An 18,677-nucleotide genomic window follows, 5' to 3' on the forward strand; every position below is an offset into this window, starting at 1 on the left:
TAGAACAAGATGAAGATTACTGTATGCATTATTAGCCAAAAAGTGGACTGTGGCAATAACTTCAGTTAAAGTATCATTTCATGGCTACATATGGGGCAACATCTCTAAGTAGCTCAGAATCCCCTCTAGCAGGGTGTCCGCAGGGTGTAGTCCAAAAAGTTAAGATGGTGGTCATGATGGTGTGATCAAAGCTCTGCCCATTTTTTATGTACATCACTTTGATTGCACTGTCATGGCCACCATTTAAGCCTATGGACACCCCTGACCTCTAGCATCAAAGGACTAACATCTTCATTATAAAACGTTAAGATTATATTAGCAATTTATAGATGGTTATTTGAATATACTATTTGGATATCCTAATTAAATTAAATGTTGAAGAAATGGAAGAATAGAGAGAGAAATGGAATAAGAAATTGGAATCTCTGGTATACAAATATCAGCAAAGGACTATTTTGGCTTCTACATCATATACTTATAGATTTACAATTATAATTGATTCAATTAAATGTATGTATTTAAACATAAATTTGGACACAAATGCATCTTTCCAGAAAGAAATTGGTGTGTTCAGCTGACAGTTGGAGATGTGGTGCTCAGACTATAGCGATAGTTCATATAACATGGCCATTTCTACAGTGAATCTATTTTGCATGCAAGTTATTTCACATATTAATTTTGTATTGGAAATCTCATTTTTTTAAAATTTATGTTATTTTAAACTAAATACCAATGATTTGGAGACAAAAGGAGGAGGAATGAAATGAATACTGCATGTTCTCCAAGACCAGAAATACACTAATTCTCCATCTATTATTCATTGATCTGAAGAGCTCCCCTTTTGTTTGATCCGGAAAAAAAACAAAAACCTGCTTGAAAACTGCATAGTGTGTAGACAATTGGAATTTCCTTTTTTTCCTAAATGTCTTAAATGTTTTAAAATTCATTGGATAACATGGCATGAATATATATGAAGGGTCTTTGTTTTGTTGAGCACTTAAAACATAAACACTTTTGTGGACCTTTTTCTTCTTTTTTTTTAAAGAGAATTAATATAATGCATATCTGAAAAAAACAAAATAAGCTAGGCCAAAAGGAATATTAAAAAATGTGACTATTTAAAATTACCCAAGAAGGTAGAAGTAGACACATCTCTGTTTTCAGCATAAAGTGAATTGAATAAACTTGAGTTGCATTTCTCTTGTCTTTTACTTAAAGTCATCATAAAAACTTACCTATTGAAAACTGGAGCACAGAAGCTGTAGTTGTGTTAAGGCCATTGGTAGTCTACAAAAGAAAAAGGGAAAAAAATAATCATTGAATTGACCCAGCAAACTCATTACTTACTATACTTTTATTGAGCATAAAACTGGGAATCTTTATCCCTTAGTCTAGTATCCTGTTGTTAGCCTTTCAAGGTAGTCCAGACAAGAAGCTCAACTATGAATACTAACTTTATCTTTATTGTAAGGTTACATTAACAGAATCTTGCAACACTGAAAGTATTCCTCCCCTCCTTTTACTCTCCAGACAACTAGAAAGGGTCCCTTCTGAAATGCTTCCCATGCTCTTCCTCCTTCTGTGGGCTGAGATAGCATCTGCATGATGGTTGTCTGGTCTTCCTCCTGTCTCCCAAGGTCATTCCTACATACCATTACACTTAGTCAGTTATTCTGAATATTGACAAACTGAGAAATTATGTCCTCCTTCAACTTTTCGGCAATTGCTGTTTTATCACACACATTTTAACCAGTTTTAAAATGTAGAAATAACTTTAATTACTAATTAAGACAGTAAGTGCAATATGGGTGGGTATACCACCAAAAATATTCTCTCTAACCAAGCTATTGCTGATCCAGCTGTGCGCATTTACTATGTGATCTGCTGCATCAATTTATATGCTGCTCCGTGACCCTGTAGACATCAGTCTCTAAAGGGAGAGAGGGAAGGAGGGACTCGGGGAGAATCATCTCAGAAATACATCAGCCTACCCAGAATCTTTGGCGGAATTACGTGCCTTGTGGTTATCATCTCTGGCAATGTTTCTATGGGCAACCTGTTTTCTGAATGGATGGCATCAGAGATCAACAACAAAAGAATGCAACACATTAACAATTTGGCCTGCAACCTTTCATTGATTACTTGGCGAGACTGATAAATGGAATCCATTTAGTTAATTAGTTAAAAAGGCAAAACAAATGAATTAGCACGTTTGTTTTTAAAAATATAAATACTATTAAACTGCACCAGAGAAGCTGTAATAAAAGAGGGATTTTGCCTTCACTCTCACACAGGAAAAATGTCTCTTTTAACATGATACCTCTTATTGAATTAGAGGAACACTTTCTAAAGAAAAAGTTCCCACCGTCCCCCTTCCATATTATTGTTCTCAGGTAGACAACTTGGGTCCCCAGGAGTACAGTATATTCCAAACCCACTTTCTGAACTCCTTCCAATTGCCCAGATTCTGTGGCACATTCTCTTGCTTTTTTGAGGTGGAAAGCTCATTAAAAACTAGTTTATGCCCAATAATAGTAGTAGTAGTAATAATATCCTTCCCTCTGAAAAACAGAAATAACCCAAAATCATGGGCCCACACACATCCCACCCATTTAGCATCTTAGCCCCATTCAGTGCAGACATCAGTTCCACAAAATTGTTAAGCATAGCCTACACAACCACAAAAAAATGGCAGTTCCAATTCTAGACATCTATAACTTATTTCCTATTGACTTACTTTTTTATTTTTAGCTCCAATGCCCTGCCTGGAACTTAGCCTAAAAGTGAATTTATAGCCACATGGCAAGTGATTAGAAGTGTCCCCCCGCCCCATCCCCATCACTGACCAGCTTGGAGAAAATCAATTGGGGACTTTAGTCTCTAGGGCACTTAGCCACTTATTCCTCCCTTATGCTCATGAAGTTCTTCCTCTCCCCACACCACAGTCTTTTCTGTCTTTCAATGTTGGAGAGAGAGGAAAAGGATGGGAGACACTTACTCCAAGAGAGGCATTCAGTATGGGCTGGAGCTCTCCCAAGGATGGAAAGCTGGAGATGCCCAGCCTTCCCCCACCCCAAACTACAAATCTTGTTTAATTCTCTTCCTTTCCTCCCTCCAAAGTTTGCATCTTGCTGTCATCCCTGCAACAAATTAGGTGCCTGTCTAGAAGCACTTCACACCACATTGCTAGAAGAAATGAATGAATGAATCCATGCAAGCAACTGTTACTTTCAGAGCTAGACAATTCAACTACATGTGATCACTGTCTCTATCTTTCCCTTTTCCCAACTCCCAACATTGTCCCCTTTGATCACAGATGGGGGAGAAACGGAGACCAAGGTCTCAGAGAGTAGGAAATCTCATTGAAGGTTTGGGGCAGGGGGGAGTTGGACTTCAACTATTTCCTCATTGGCAACTGAAAGCTTCTTGCTTCTGTGCAGCACTATAGAGCTACGTTAAGCCTATGTTAAAAAGAAGTCTAGTGGTCTTTCAAAAAAGCACATACCTGTGCATTTAAGAAACTCATGTAAGATCTGAGAAGCACTTCAGAAATGAGAGGGTGCCCAATCTGTGCTTCAGCCCAGGCCAAAATGGCCATGGAGAGCACTGACCAGTGGCCAGAGGAGAGGGGGCAAGCCCACAGCAGTCTTGTGGCCAGCAGGAGCCAGGCAGACCCAAATCCTGAGTGTATCATCAACTACAATGAAACATTGTTGATGAAACATTCTACAACATGTCCAACCGGGAGACTGTGAGTTCTAGTGACCTTGGGCCAGTCACTCTCTCTCAGCCCTAGGAAGCAGGCAAGGGCAAACCACTTCCAAAATCTTGCCAAGAAAACTGCAGGGACCAGTCCAGGTAGTTGCCAAGACTGACTTGAAGGCACACACACACAAACAAACAAACAAAAAAGACAACTTTAAGCTGTCTTTAACGTATGAAGCTGTAATGGAATGGAATTATGAAGGCCAGACTCAGGGAGAAAAACATTTTCTTTCATCTCCTGAAGCGAGAGGGAGAGATAAGAGGATGAGACTGGCACCTCCCTGAGGAATTCACAATGTTGTGGCTGGCATTACAGTGGAACCTCGGGTTACGAATTTAATTCGTTCCATGACTCTGGTCGCATCCCAAATTGGTCGCAACCCGAAGGAAATTTCCCCATAAGGTTCAATGTAATTACCGTTAATCTGTTCTGGCGTGGAGGACAGGGAGGCGGCTATTGCTTGGAGGGAGAGTCCCCCTCCCTTCGACCACATGTCAGGGGTGGAAAATAGCCACAGACCACGTGTCAGGGGTGGAAAAATGGCCGCGGACCACATGCCAGGGGTGGAAAAATGGCCGCGGACCACGTGTCAGGGGCGGAAAAATGGCCGCAGACCACGTGTCGGGGGCAGAAAAATGGCCACGGACCACGTGTTGGGGGCGGAAAATGGCCGCGGACCACGTGTCGGGGCGGAAAATGGCCACGGACCACGTGTCAGGGGTGGGAAAATGGCTGCGGACCACGTGTCAGGGGTGGAAAATGGCCGCGTATCCTGTTCGTACCCCGAGGCGGAGTTCGCAAACCGAGGTAAATTTTTGTGGCTGGAGCTGGTCGTAACCCGAAAAGTTTGTTAACAGAGGCGTTCGTAACCCAAGGTACCACTGTACTTGGGAACTGGGGTTTGAGTCTGGGAAGATTGATGTCAGGCCTGGCCCAAGGAACTCCAAGAGACCATGTAAATTCAGTCCAGCTATGTTTATTAGCTACAACCTCTAGCAAGAATCTTCCCAGACTGAAACCCCAGTTCCCAAGTAATGCCAGCCACAACACTGTGAATTCCTCAGGGAGGTGCCAGTCTCCTCCTCTTGTATCTCCCTCGCGCCTCAGGAGATGAAAGAAAATGTTTTTCTCCCTGAGCTTGGCCTTCATAGTTCCATTCCATCACAGAAGCAGACAAAAGCTAAAAGCAACAACCTGAAGACGTAACAAAGAAGTGGTTACCAGGGCTTATTCATGGGCAGATAGGGAGACATGAGAATGAGTACCTTCTGTCCATGGGTCCGAAAACATCTCCTTGCTAGAATTTCCTACAAATGATTTCTAACAAATTCATATAATTTGTACATGTACAGTAAGAAATACTTATTGTGAGGAAGCATTTAGGTAAGGAAGTAGACCACAGTTTTTACTTAAGCTGCTCAATAAATCTGAACTGATATTAAATGATTAAAAATTAAGGCAGATTTAGGGAAACTGGTTTATTTTTTAAAAAACCGAAGAAGGGAAGATTAAATTTAGGTATTGCAATGCAGAAAGAAAGATGCCATACAAGGTTAAAACTTCATATAAAATGAAACAAAACAAAGCAGTGATGTCTTTTCATATGTGGTACCTTTCAGTAGAGCTCTTCAACAGACCACGTGTGGACCATTACATCATGTCCAGGAGTAACATAAATTCTGCTACTATTTGCTAACTTGCTGTCTCTCCAGCATCAGGGACTATTTAACCATGGATCATTGGGAACAAGAGTAAGGAACTAAGTCAGCATAACTTTGCTATTCAAAATCTGGCTAGGAGGCCAATTCTGGCATTGCAATGGACACAATTTAGGAATTATTGTCTATTTAATCTAGGATAAAACATTTCCTGAGATCTTTTAATTTAGAAGGACTAGGACACCAAATACTGAATGTAAATCACTACAAGATGGTCCTTCCCTCCTGGCTGAATGCAATGAATTAGAAGTAGATGTCAACCCACCCTACTAAAACTGCCTGTGTTAATGTATTTTCAGTTTTGCAATGCCCTCAGCTGAGAAAATACATTATTTTTACCACTGCTCCTTAATCTAGTGTATTCACTAAAGTTCCACTTCTGTGGTCTAACTTAAAGCCCTGCTCCATATGCTCAGTGAATGAATGGGGGACTATACTTATGTAGTCTTCTAAGGTCTGGTAGAAGCCTGTGGTTATGAGGCTCAGTGCTCATACACACATTCACTGAATAAGATGATGAGAAGATGGATTATGAGATTTAGATATGTAGGATCCACTACTGTATCAGAAAATATTAAATGACCAAACATTCCTTAAAGCAAAAAAAAAAAAAAAAGTCAACCTCTGCCTTTCCCCACCAGCCAACATAACCAACGTTCAGGGCTGAAGACCTTGCAGTCCAGCGAGGTCTAGAAAGTTACATGTTGCCTACCTATATTTTATCAAGCGCTAAATCTGATGGATTGTTCACTTTGTGATAATGCTAATAGCACCACTGTATGCAACAAGGATCATGTATGATTACTTTCCCTTGCAAGGCTCCCAGGGTTTAAAAGCTGAAGAAAAAAGAAATTTACAAAGCATGTTGAAGGCAGCAGAATTTAAAGGAAACATTTCTATCACAAAATAGTAAAATTTACCATTTGGGGGAAAAGACAAATGTGTTCAGGGCTAAGGAAAGGAGGCAGGTCTATAAAAATGTCAGGGTAAAGAGGAACGTAAGACAAACAGGCTTTCACCACCAGGTAGAACATTCAAAAAGCAAAACCTCATAAAACAGTCCGATTAGCAGATACTTACTAGTTCTCTTGGCCCATATGGTTCACAAAAAGTGACAGCATTGCCATGCATAATTACACCACATTGTTCTCCAACCTCACAGTTGCTACATTCAAACCTGCAAGAAAAATAATTCAATGGAGTTGGAAGCATCATGGAACAGCTGAGAGTTACAAGGGAATATTATGCTTAAAAGTCTTAAGGAACAAATTATTATCTATCTGGGCCTCAATGATGTTGCTTTTTTAAAATATTAAACCCCGTAAAACTTTTCCCGCCCTATCCAAGACATGACAAAATATCCTGTTAAGAGTTAGAACAAGTGAACAGCATTTTCTCAATGATATGCATACTCTTCTCTTCAAATATAACAGAGTAAGTAGCATATATAGCACTCTGTCCTCCAATTTTACCCCCAACAAAAACCCTGTGAGGGAGGTTGAGACAAGAAAGAAAGGAAGTCAACCAGTGAGTTTCCATGCTTGAGGAGAGACTCAGTGCTAGCAGCCCAACATCTTAACCATTACATCACACGACTCTATGTGTTTTTCTTAATTATTAAAGCTTGCCTAATGATCAATCAAAAATTCACCAGACTTTGCAGCAACATACACAATGATATAGTTAGATTTGTGTCCTGAAGGATCTAGTCATATCTTCCAGAAAACGTCCAAGCCTCTACCAGTTTTACAGTTGTCTGCATCCCATATTTGCCCACTGTTGTTTAAACAATATATCCACATGTGGTTTGGATGAAATTAAAGGATTAACTTGATGACAATGATACAAATAGGAGAAAAATGTAGATGATTTTAACTGGCTGGTTTCTAAATGAAGGTGTTCTGCTAACTGTAAGGGATTGTATGGAGTCTGGGAGAGTAGTGAAAAGAGTGTTAGACATAAACAACTGAGAGACAGGAGGGGAGTCTGTTAGTTGGTTATCTCATAAACAGCAACTCAGTCCAGCTGGCAAGAAATAACTCATAACACAATACTCCAAGAGGTTCAGTCTTAATGAACTCACTAATAAATTAAGCTGGGATATCCCTCTTGCAGTTTCCAAGATTCCAGATTTACCCCCAACACCAGCATTAAAGAACCCTAATGGAGTTTGTGTCATCCTTGCTTCCTTGATCTTTCCTCTCTTTGCAGAGCATGGTTATGAATTGCTATTGTTTCAGGCATTCAGATAAGAAAGCAGGTTTTGGTTTCCTGAAAAGCATCTATTAAGTGCATCAAGTTCTAGGCTTACACAGATTAAACAAGCCCCTGCTGAAGTGATTGCACAACAGCTACCAGGCACTGAAAACTCTACAAAAAGCCTTGATCAGTTAATAAACAGGCATGATGCCATTGCAACAGATGGACTCGGTATCAAGAGGGATTGTCAAAAGACTATCCAAGAATAGGGGGCTGTAAATATGCTGTTATTAAAAGCACTGCCCATTAAGGAAACATTTTTTCCCAAACCTAAATGCTACGGAAAATACTGTCTCCTGGGGATTTAAACCAAGAAACAAAACTGTTCAATCTTAAGAAGGTAGTGCCAGATTCTATGAGCTGGCTACTAACATGAATGAATTTTGGACTCCTTATCTCTGGGAGTGCCATTCAGTAAAAGTGGAACAATGCTTAGTGTTTCCTTTGGATGTGCAAAATATCTGGCACCTGCTTCTTGAGATGCTTTTTCTTCAAATGCTGATTTCTTGATGAAATAATCACTGGAAAGAGAATTTACGTGCAATCTGCAGCAGTAGACTAACATTGTCTGTCAATATTATTTGGGTTGGGGGCTTTGTTCCTTTTATTTGCTGCTGTTGTCAACAGGTCAAGGAACTGTAGGTTGCTCCTTCTGGGCTTTGTAGGTAACGTTGAGGGCTGATGCAAAGTTTAGGGGGCTTATGCATACTAAACTGGAGTGCTGACAAAATTCACTTGGTTTCCTAGGCAAAGCAGGGAGTAAAGTCTGGAGCAAGTTCTCCCAGTGTCACTTCTGTGTTTGATCCCTTCCTGGGCTGAGGATATCAGCTTGGCCTTTCTTCTTTTGCACAATATAACACGGCCATCACGCAATCATTTGCTTTCCCTGAAAATGAACGTTTTCTGAATGGAGCTGAGTGCCAGCAGGGCCACGCTTTGTCACTTATGCACCATCCATTTGCTGGGAGGTCATTCAGGCAGCTACAGAGTAGGGACTAAAGTTATTATCAGGCTCTTAGCCTCGGCCTATAATTGAAAGTGATTCTCACAGCATCTCTTTAGCCAGTTCCATCAGGAAGAAATGGATAGAATTATAAGAGTACTGACAATTGAACTATTTCCCAACATATAACCAAATGTATCTCCAACATCATTAAGGGCAAAGTCCTGATCAGTTTCTTTTCTGCTGCCTTTCTATGAACTGGCAAACTGGAAGGAGATTACAGGTGACTGTTTATCAAACCATCTTCTGAAACCAACAATTTCAGTAACTTCAGCAACTTAAAAAAGCAACAGATTTCTTGTGTGCCACTGTATCAGGCACTGAAATTGTTACCAACCCATGGCAGTAGCACATATAACTGTCTAGAAAGGGAAAACGGGCCTAAGAGGAAGAAAAAGCAGATGCTTGTTTCAGGGCCACCAAGTTTGGGCATAACCACCAGAAGCTTCCTCATGTTTAGAATTGCTATCAGTCACAAATTGTTTTAACAGGGTCACTGGTTAAGAAAATGTGCTCCAGCTTTGCATGCATTCTAGCTTCTCTGCATCCTTAAATGATGGCCTGAGAACCTGAGGTGAGTCCTGGCCACTATACTTTAAGGATTCAGAGAAACTAGAACAAGGTTGCACATGCAAAGCTGGAAGATGGTCAGAGCATTGTGCACTTTTATATCCAGCAAAGCCCAGCAAGTTTTGAAAGTGGGCTAAATCCATTGGTTAGTCATGGGTCAAAATCATCTACCACCATGCAATTTGATCATTCATTCATTCATAGACATTCACTTATCTTTTTAGAGGTTAGGCCACTGGGGAGTTTGAGGAGTTTTATTTTATGCACAAAATTAGGGGGAGCCTCCTATACTTGTATTTATTTATACAAATAAATCTAAAAATGCATCCAAACTTACCACATGGTAGGATTCAATCCTTGCAAGTGATAAGAATCAAAGTCATCTCGTAATATAACGCTGTTGCTGTGCATCTCAGCTGAAATGAAACAGAAAACAATCTATAGCATATTTTGACAAACTAAATTGGTCAGATGTGTGCAATATTTCTTTTTGAAATCCTCATGCAAAGATAATGCAGTTCAAAGAGAGTTTAACGGCTCAAGCACCCGGCATTTGTTGCCATTTCTGAAAGAACTTCTATCTTAGGGTTGTGCAGCCTTTCCAAGTCAAAGGTGAAAAGAAGCTTTAGAATGTGCAGAGGCACTCATGTAGCAATTGACTGCAACTTCTTAAAGCAACTGCTTCTTTTCCTGGAATCATGTAGCTATCCTCCACAACCATTGTGCCTTCCCAGAAAAAGATATAGTTGGTTTAAGATTACAAAAAGGTGCTACCTGTGGGCCACTGCATACTCTGATGCATCTTTTGGCCTTTAAATATGAAACACTGAATATGAATATGAAGCATTGCACAGCCCCTCGCTACTTTTCTTCCAGCCATTCCTGTACAGCGAAGGAATGTTTATTTACATGCAAACTCTCCTGAGTCCAACCCTTGTCATCTACAGAATTGTGAAAGACTTCTGTCTGAAGCCATGGGACAAATGTTGCCATCTCTAAACAATTCTTCTTACTTTCAGACTTTGAAAAGCTATTTAGGGAATATCCCACAAAATAACATAGCTTCAGGTGCCCAGCTTAAAAAAGAACAGTAACGATTAGCTATTGCCTTCTATTATTAATATTCTTCCTTCTACGACCTTGACCAGTGACTTAGTGATTTTCACATATCACACTACAATATGCCACAATCTGGTTCAATTTTTTTTAGTCTTAATATGACTTGTGAATGGTGTTAAATATATAAACCAGTTTGTTTAAGGCTACAAATCACATTTACTGGCTAGAACTTTGGTTGAATGGCATGTATGAATGGAGATTTGGGCGGGGGGGTTGTTGTTTCTGCTTCATTATTTGCATGTATTTGCTAGTAATCAGGATAAGCACAGCGGACTGGATGATTTGGGTGCACCAAGAACTATATCAGCCTTTGAAGTTCTACCAGAAGTTGTATTCCAAAAATAGGTACAGCCAGGCCAAACCCAACTGATTTTAATATAATTTTAAACTTAATTAATTAGAAGACTGCACATTTGTTTTAATAACTTTTTTTCCTTCTATCACATTAAACATTACAATCCAGAATCAACTGTTGGAGTTTTTACAGAATAGTGTAGTTCTACCACTGTATCGTTCATGGAGAAAATCCATGTGGTTGCTAGGAGTCAAAAATGACTTGATGGCACATAATCAATCATCACTGTACCATAGAAACTCCTTTAGAACTTCTGAGATTAAACTTAGCTTTTATTATCATCTTGGAAATTATTTCAGAAACCCAGCGATAAATATTTCAATATAATTTATCAGAAGAACAAATAAAACTACAGGTATTCTTCGACTTATAACAATTTGTTTAACAGTTGTTTGAAGTAACAATGGTGCTGAAAAAAGTGACTTATGACTAGTCCTCGCACTTACAACCATTGTAGTGTCCCTGTGATCACATGATCAAAATTCAGGTGCTTGGCAACTGGCATGTATTTATGATAGTTGAAGCATCCCAGGGTCACATGATCACCATTTGCAACCTTCCCAGGGAACTTCCAACAAGCAAAGTCAGTGTGGGAAGCTGGATTTACTTAACAACTATGTGACTCGCTTAACAATGATAGTGATTCGCTTAACAACTGTGGCAAAAAAAGGTCGCAAAATTGGGTGGAACTCACTTAACAACTGCATTGCTTAGTGATGGAAGTTTCAGTCTCAATTGTGGTCATAAGTTGAGGACTATCTGTATAAGTATATGCCTCCTACTTTTCAAAAACCCACGCTTTATCTTATTTCCATGATAGCCAACAACATCCATACATTTGAATTTTAAGCCTGATCATAGTTTTGCCTGCTGAGCACTAGTTTTCTTTCTTGCCTACATGGTCAGGCACCCCTGCCAAAGATAAAATCCTAGTGTCTGCACAGAGCCAATGTCATAAACAAATGAGCACAAACATATTTGTAAGAGTCAGAGAGCCATCTGCTAGGTTCATCTGTTCTCTCTTTTGCTAAGCATTTAGGGGACGCAAAACAGGCTGGAAAAGGCTCAGTTATGATTTCCAGTACAATCTGGGATTAATCTAGAAATACAGTAACAACCCCCTTGTTGTTTTCTCAGGCTTGTTTTATGTACCTGAAGGGAAGAGATTTGAGTGGTTATAAATGTAAGATGAAGCCTACTGAAATATAAATAAATGCAGTGACAGAATTGAATATATCCAGTTTTCTTTCCATTCTCTTTGACGTATATGAATACTTTCAAATGGGTTATTATTTTATAATGCCATAATGCAAACATTCCAAACAGGGCAACCTGAACTGCCATCTGAAAAGCCAAACAGTAACTTATTGACCTACCTAAAAGAGGATGTAAGGGAGCTTCTGTTGGACCTGCAAAGGAAGAACAAAAAGCAAATAAGCAAGTATATTTAAACTCTATCAGATTTTTTTCCATGGTGGTCTTTGACTGTAGCAAACTTTGGGCATTGCAAATTAAAATATTGAAGAAATGGGCAAAGCTTTTAAAAAATGGAAAGGTGTAAGTATAAATAGTATCTTCAGTTAAGGAAGTTGGTTACATGAAGTTGGCCTATATTAATACCCGTTATAGGTGTGCAGGGATCCAGATTTGAAGAGGAGAAGGTGACTTGTGGTCCATCTGGGTATAAAAAGCACCTGTTGCCAACTCCTTAAATCAAACATGTCTTTTCTTGGATTGTAAAGCTGCCACCATGCCATCCCGGGAAAAGACATAGCTACATTAAAGTGTTGCCTGCAGGTGCTATGAGAGTATCTCCCTCAACTCCAAATCATTTGAATTCATAATAGCCTTGCATGGACAGGAATTTGGCCAGGATGATTTAGTGACCTTCACAACTGAGGAGGAGTTGAAAGCTGTGGGTCATAAAAGCCCAGGTAAAGTCTCCATACTGTCTCCATCATCACAAAATATTTTGCAATGCAATTATTTTGTACATCCAGCCATATTTGTGAAACAGTCATGGGACTTCCTTGGGCCATAGAATATTTGAGTTGCAGTTGTTCTACCTGTTAGCATATGTAGAAATATCTGGCTGGGTTGCTTTTTATTCTATTGGGAATATTTTTGCACACATTTCATTAGGAGGGAGAGAGAGAGAGAGGCAGACAGACAGACAGAACCAACCAACCAACCAACCAACCATAGAAAAATATCACTTACAAAAGTTATGGCTACATTTTGGTTGTGAAATAAATTATTTGTAAGGTTGAGCAGCAAGTGTCAGAAATCAGTTTTTAACTTCTTAGTCATAAAACTGAACGCTAAAGCTACTTAATTTCTCACTTTTTTAATGTGCCTGAAAAACCTTACAGATTCTTTGCCTCAAGTATCTTATCTAATTTCTAATTCTTCATCTCAGAAATTATAAGAGAACTATGAAGTTACCATTAAATGGGTGATGAACATACTTTCATAGCCCTCAGAATCATTTCTTTATTACAATTTATATTTTATTGCACTAAGGTGCAGTTTTGACCTTCACATATTTTAAATAAAGTCCCAAAATGTCACATAGCAAAAGTATTATATAAGATTGAATACAACATTTTTCACAGTATCTTCAAGTGAGGATTTTACCAACCCAATCAATCCAAAAAACAAGTGGGCAGAGTTCATTCAAACCCACATTTCTTTAAATCCCATTAATTCCAATCTGGCAAAATTGAGTGGATGTTTAATTTTTAGTTTGAAATGAATGGGTCGTAAAGAACCTTGGACTCTTAATTTACTTATTTTTGGAATATGAACTAAACCACATAACAAGAACTTTGAAAAGAGAAGGTGAGAGAGTCTGACTTCTCAAGGTTAGAACAAACAATTACACTTCCTTTCTCTAGAAGCCTCACTACGAACCCTTCTCACTTGATTTTCTTCTCTCACCTACCTCAATAGTCTTCTTAAATTTGGACTAAACCCACCTCCCCCAGCAGCCAATTTGGTTGATATGGATGGGCTGCGCCATATTGATGCTGTTGTGTGGGCCTAATTTCCTTTCTTAAGAGTCAAAGCTGAGTCTTCAGCTTTTGAGATTGATAAACTCTTCAGACAACTTGGAAGATTTCCAAGGGTTTAAAAAAAAAAAAAAGTTTCTTTCATGGGAATGTTCGCATTAATACCGAAAAAGGTGTCATTATAACGGCCTTCATAATAAAGGGATCAACAATGGATGTTGTGATGGTTGCCTGCAGGGACCCTGTCTTTCTCACTTATGAAAAGAACTATTTTCCATGCACATGGAGCATTTCCCATATCCCATAAAGCTTCTTCTTTCATAAATAAGAATGGGAAACACTCCTTATGTTTGCCTGGGTCTCTGGAACGTACCACATGCATCTCTTTACAAGCTGGGGTCAATAGTCACCATTCTTCATAGCCCCTTCCCTTTTTTCCATTTTAATAAAGGCAAAAAGCCCACCAAGAGAGTCATGCTTGGTTTACTTAGTGCTTAAATCAACAAATCAATGCTTATTAAAGATGAACAGATGCAATTATTCTTGGCAATGCTTCTATTCATGTCTCTGTGCATATGTTTTCGTAATATTTAGCTAAATATTACTGAACTATTCCCCCCCATAAAGGAGTATATAATAAGACTTTGTATGCATTGCAAGTAGCTCTTTCCAGCTCTGATGTGAACTAATCTTGACTTGCTTTTAATCAGAGTTTTGGAATTTGTTTGAAATACTGACATAATTTGTTTCTAATGACACTCAAGTGCATAATACGGAATAGATGAGTTTTTTTGTCCTGGCCATTTGCACACTCATTCGAGCAAGAAAAACTGGGCGGCTGCTGCTTCCTGACCAACTTAAAAAAAAATCCTGGAGAGAAAAAAATGGAATAAAACAAGGTGTGAGCAGGGTCAGCATCTCCACTGACACGTTTAAGAGGGAATGTTAACACCTTCCATCCTTCTGCCCATTTTTTATCTGTGTTGCTGGAAATGGTTGAAAATTGAAACGTGTATAGAGAAGTACCTAGAGAGTGCCTAGAACTGACTCAACCCCAAATGTCAGGTGGGACAATTAACTTTGATTAGGAGGGGAAAAAAAGACCGAGAGAAAAATACCAAGTAAATTGTATTTATTAATTAATTTATATGGCCCTCATTTGCAGGATTTTTAAGCACTTTAAAAAGATGAAACACCACCAAAGACTTTAAAAAACCTAGGAATCATGATGGTTCAAAAGGCAATTTTGAGAGTATGCCTCTGAAGTTGTACATCACTGAAATGCTCAGTCTTCGACTGACATGAGTAAAGTGCTATAATCCACTTGAGGCAATAATCAATAATTTCAGAATGAAAACTGAAAATCAGGGGTGTCTGTATGAAAGAAGTCAAGTCAGTGCCACAACCACGCGATCAAAGCTTCACCCCCTTTTAATATGTGTAAACATTTATTTGGTTTTGATCGCATGGCTGTGGGTGCCATCTTGACTTCTTACACACACACACACACACACACACACACACACACAAATACTCCACAGATACCTCTGCTGAAAATGAATATTACAAGTCATAGGCAATTAAAAGGATATAAAGAATATAGGCAATTGGAAGTAAATTGGAATCTCTAGTAGAGTGACTCCTAGGAAAATTACACAAGTATTGTTAATTGTTGGGTAAAAGATGGAATTTTCAGGTTCAATCTATCATTCTTGCGTGCAGAAAAACTACATCTATTAAAATTCTCTTCTGCATAATTTCTTTTGAATTTGTCACTCTAATGTTTAGTGGACATTTGGAAGATCATGATAAACTTTCTTTTTACTGTGAAAGGCACCTAGCAAATATTTGTGATTCAGTTTGCAATGGTCAATAAACTGAGAAAACTTCCAATCTTTCAACACAGGATGGAAAAACCATATATTACTCCTTACCTGCCTTATAACAAGTGATGTAGCTTCATCACTTCAATCATGATCTCAATTAATACAAACGAAAATTACAGAAAAATAAACACACACACACTTACTTCCTTGTTCACATAACTGTTGGGCTAAGGCATCCTTGAATATAATTTGACCTCTGTGAGTAGCAGTAGCCCTAGAAATAGAAAGAAATGTGTTGAAAAAAAGTACATAATTATATTACAGAACAAAAAGATCTTTTTAGGTAAAGAAACATAGTCTGTATCAGTGTTTCCCAACCTGAACAACTTGAAGATGTATAGACTTCAACTCCCAGAATTCTTAATAATGGCCATATTGACTGGGAAGTCTTGGAATTGAAGTCCACGCATCTCAAAATTGCCCAGGTTGGGAAATGTTAGGTTATATAGGGTGGATATAAATACTACAGCAATTCAGAGACTACTGGAGCTCAGTTCTTGTTGAGAAAATTCTTCCTGTAGCATTAAAAAAAAAAACCCTTCCAAGGGTGTCTCTGTGTTTATTTTCTGTATTCTTAAACTGCCCTAGTGGTTGTGATGCAGCCATTGTCAAAAGATGGCTGGTTCGCTTTCTTGTTTATTTCCTTGTCTGTAAGTAGCCAGGAGCCCAAATTTTACGTAGAGGTACCCTGTACAGATGAGCTCATGTGGAGACCCCAAGGGGCCTCCTTCACATGATCACGTAGCCTAGTGAAGGGTAGAACAGGTTGATCTTTTGTGTAAGGAGGGAGGGAAGGGTCCATTCCTCTCCCAATATCTTTATGCTCACCCACCAGTCCATTCAGCTGAAAACAACTTCTGTGCATCTCAGGCAGGACTGAAAGCCTTTTCTACATCCAGGCCAATCATCATAGGCATCCCCGGCGTTTTCCTTTTTGTCTTTTGACCCTGGCAGCTGCTTATTCAGACTGCTTTTGATATATTATTCTTCCGGAGATTCAATTTGACTAAGACCCTGTTTGATCTACCCCGTCAGCCTGAGAGTCTCTGTTCCTGTGCTCTCACAATCTGAACAAATGGCTGGGACTGCGGTGACCAATTATGGCCAGATTACAACAGCCACTTTAATTTGAAGACAAACTAGTCTATCCCTGAATCCAATACTCCTTCCCCTTCTCACAAGGAGATTTACCAATACCAGCAAGTACAACACACACACATGCACACACACTCATTCATTCATTTCCTTTTAGGTAAGATTGCCACATAACAAGTAAAGCGGGGAGCTTCATGCAAGTTTCTGAGTGAAGATGATGTGCATTTTGGAGTCATCTGTTCTGCCCAAAGGGAGCAAAACTTCTATCCCAAATAGATCATGGCTCAAGCTTTGCTTCAATTGAAACAACCCCAATACACAACTGTTTCTGTTCTATCATTTATTTGTTCACTGAACAGTAACTACCACTTCCCAAGGCACAATACTAGTAATAAAAACAATATAATCATATACAGAGGTTAATGGTCTGAAAATTAAACACTGGCTACAGGCTGAAGCACATGCTACAATACCTTTAGAACCATCTTAAGCAGAAATAGCGATAGCACGTACAGTCATTGTAACAGATAATTAGAATGTTTCATTGATCATAAAGTTGGATAACAGATTACAAAGCTAAAATGTAATCTGAACTTTTAAAATAATTTTAATGGATTGAATATGCTACTTCATTTGTATATGTATTGAAATATACATACCTAGTTAAAATGCACATTTTCATTTCAGCAGTTTAACTTGGGGAGAAATTGCAGCCATTTACTAATTGCTATATTGCTACGTGGGCCAAAAATTCTTGCTAATTGATTACAGGTCATCCAGTAATTCTATTAGTAAATTCCAATGCACCTTCTAACCAATAAATTGTTTGCTAACATTTTACCATGTAAATAACGTGATTAAAAATCAAATGATCAAATAAATATAGGTTAACTCTTGTTGAAGAAGAGTCAAGATAACTTCTACAAACTTTTTAGAAACTAATATTTTTAACATTCTTTGAGAGTATCATGAATATGTGGATAGAAGTAAGCTAGATCAAGTAGACTTTCCATAGTCAGACTTCCAAAAAAACTTTGTATAAAATGCTGCAAAAAATTCCTACCAATGTAGTATTAAAGGATAAGTGGATGGGTCCTAGTAAATGGGAAACTGTTGGAAGAAAGAGGCCTCTAGGCCTCAAAGAGATTTCATTTTTCAGGCAGATGACCACAGGACTACTGAACTGCAAAGGCACTAGTTTAGAAATATCTCTTGGAACTTATGAGTTCTGTGTGCCTTGACATAAATAGGCCCATTACCTCTCACCCTAAATAATGTGAATCTCTATGTCAGGATGGTGACAGGCTGTGGCTTTTATTCCCTGTAGCTCAGCTGCATGGAAAGATGAACTGATCTGGAGGCTGCTGGACTTCACGTACTTCTCTTTCTCCCTATCTGTAGATAACACCTGCTGAAATTACAATCTTCACGGAAAAAGGTGACTGCACCCCAATATGGGCAGCGAAGGAGAAGTGAGGGATGTTGAAGAGAGGGCCTCTACATGCTGGCTATGGAGTTTTCATTGGCCATGCTCCCTGAAACATGCTGACATAAGGAGATACTTACTTAACACACAGATGATATGTTTTTATAGAGGATGTAAGGACCCTCTTGAGACATGAGGTTTTGTCTCTTCAAGAGCAAAGGCCAGATGAACCAAAAATGGAACTTTTGGGGCTACATGGCAGACAGTATGTCTAGAGGAATGTAAACATTGCATTTTCCACAATACAGAGAGACATCCTGCATGTAACAGCACAACTTTTTTCAGGCACAGAAACGAGCTTGGTTGCCTCCAGATGCATGGATTCAATTTCCAAAAGTCTTTGTTGTGAACGCAGAGGAGAGGAGGAGAGAATGAAAGAAAATAGTGACTTCCCGTCCTGCTTATACTT

At 38.9% G+C, this 18,677-nt stretch overlaps 1 protein-coding gene across 1 annotated transcript in view; it reads right to left on the reverse strand.

Moving 5' to 3' along the window:
* Window positions 1–18,677, reverse strand: part of RELN (reelin) — a 320,681-nt gene that overhangs the window by 168,761 nt on the left and 133,243 nt on the right. The window contains exons 4-8 of the mRNA XM_088134961.1: window positions 15,831–15,901; window positions 12,167–12,199; window positions 9,654–9,732; window positions 6,565–6,661; window positions 1,236–1,287 (exon numbers count right to left, since the gene is read on the reverse strand). Of these exons, the coding sequence (XP_087991087.1) occupies window positions 1,236–1,287; window positions 6,565–6,661; window positions 9,654–9,732; window positions 12,167–12,199; window positions 15,831–15,901 (332 nt within the window). The remainder of the gene's footprint in view (window positions 1–1,235; window positions 1,288–6,564; window positions 6,662–9,653; window positions 9,733–12,166; window positions 12,200–15,830; window positions 15,902–18,677) is intronic.

Source organism: Python bivittatus, unplaced genomic scaffold, assembly GCF_059951505.1.
Source record: "Python bivittatus isolate LINGU-HERP-01145 unplaced genomic scaffold, Pbiv_v1 ctg000120_np1212, whole genome shotgun sequence".
NCBI lineage: Eukaryota > Metazoa > Chordata > Lepidosauria > Squamata > Pythonidae > Python > Python bivittatus.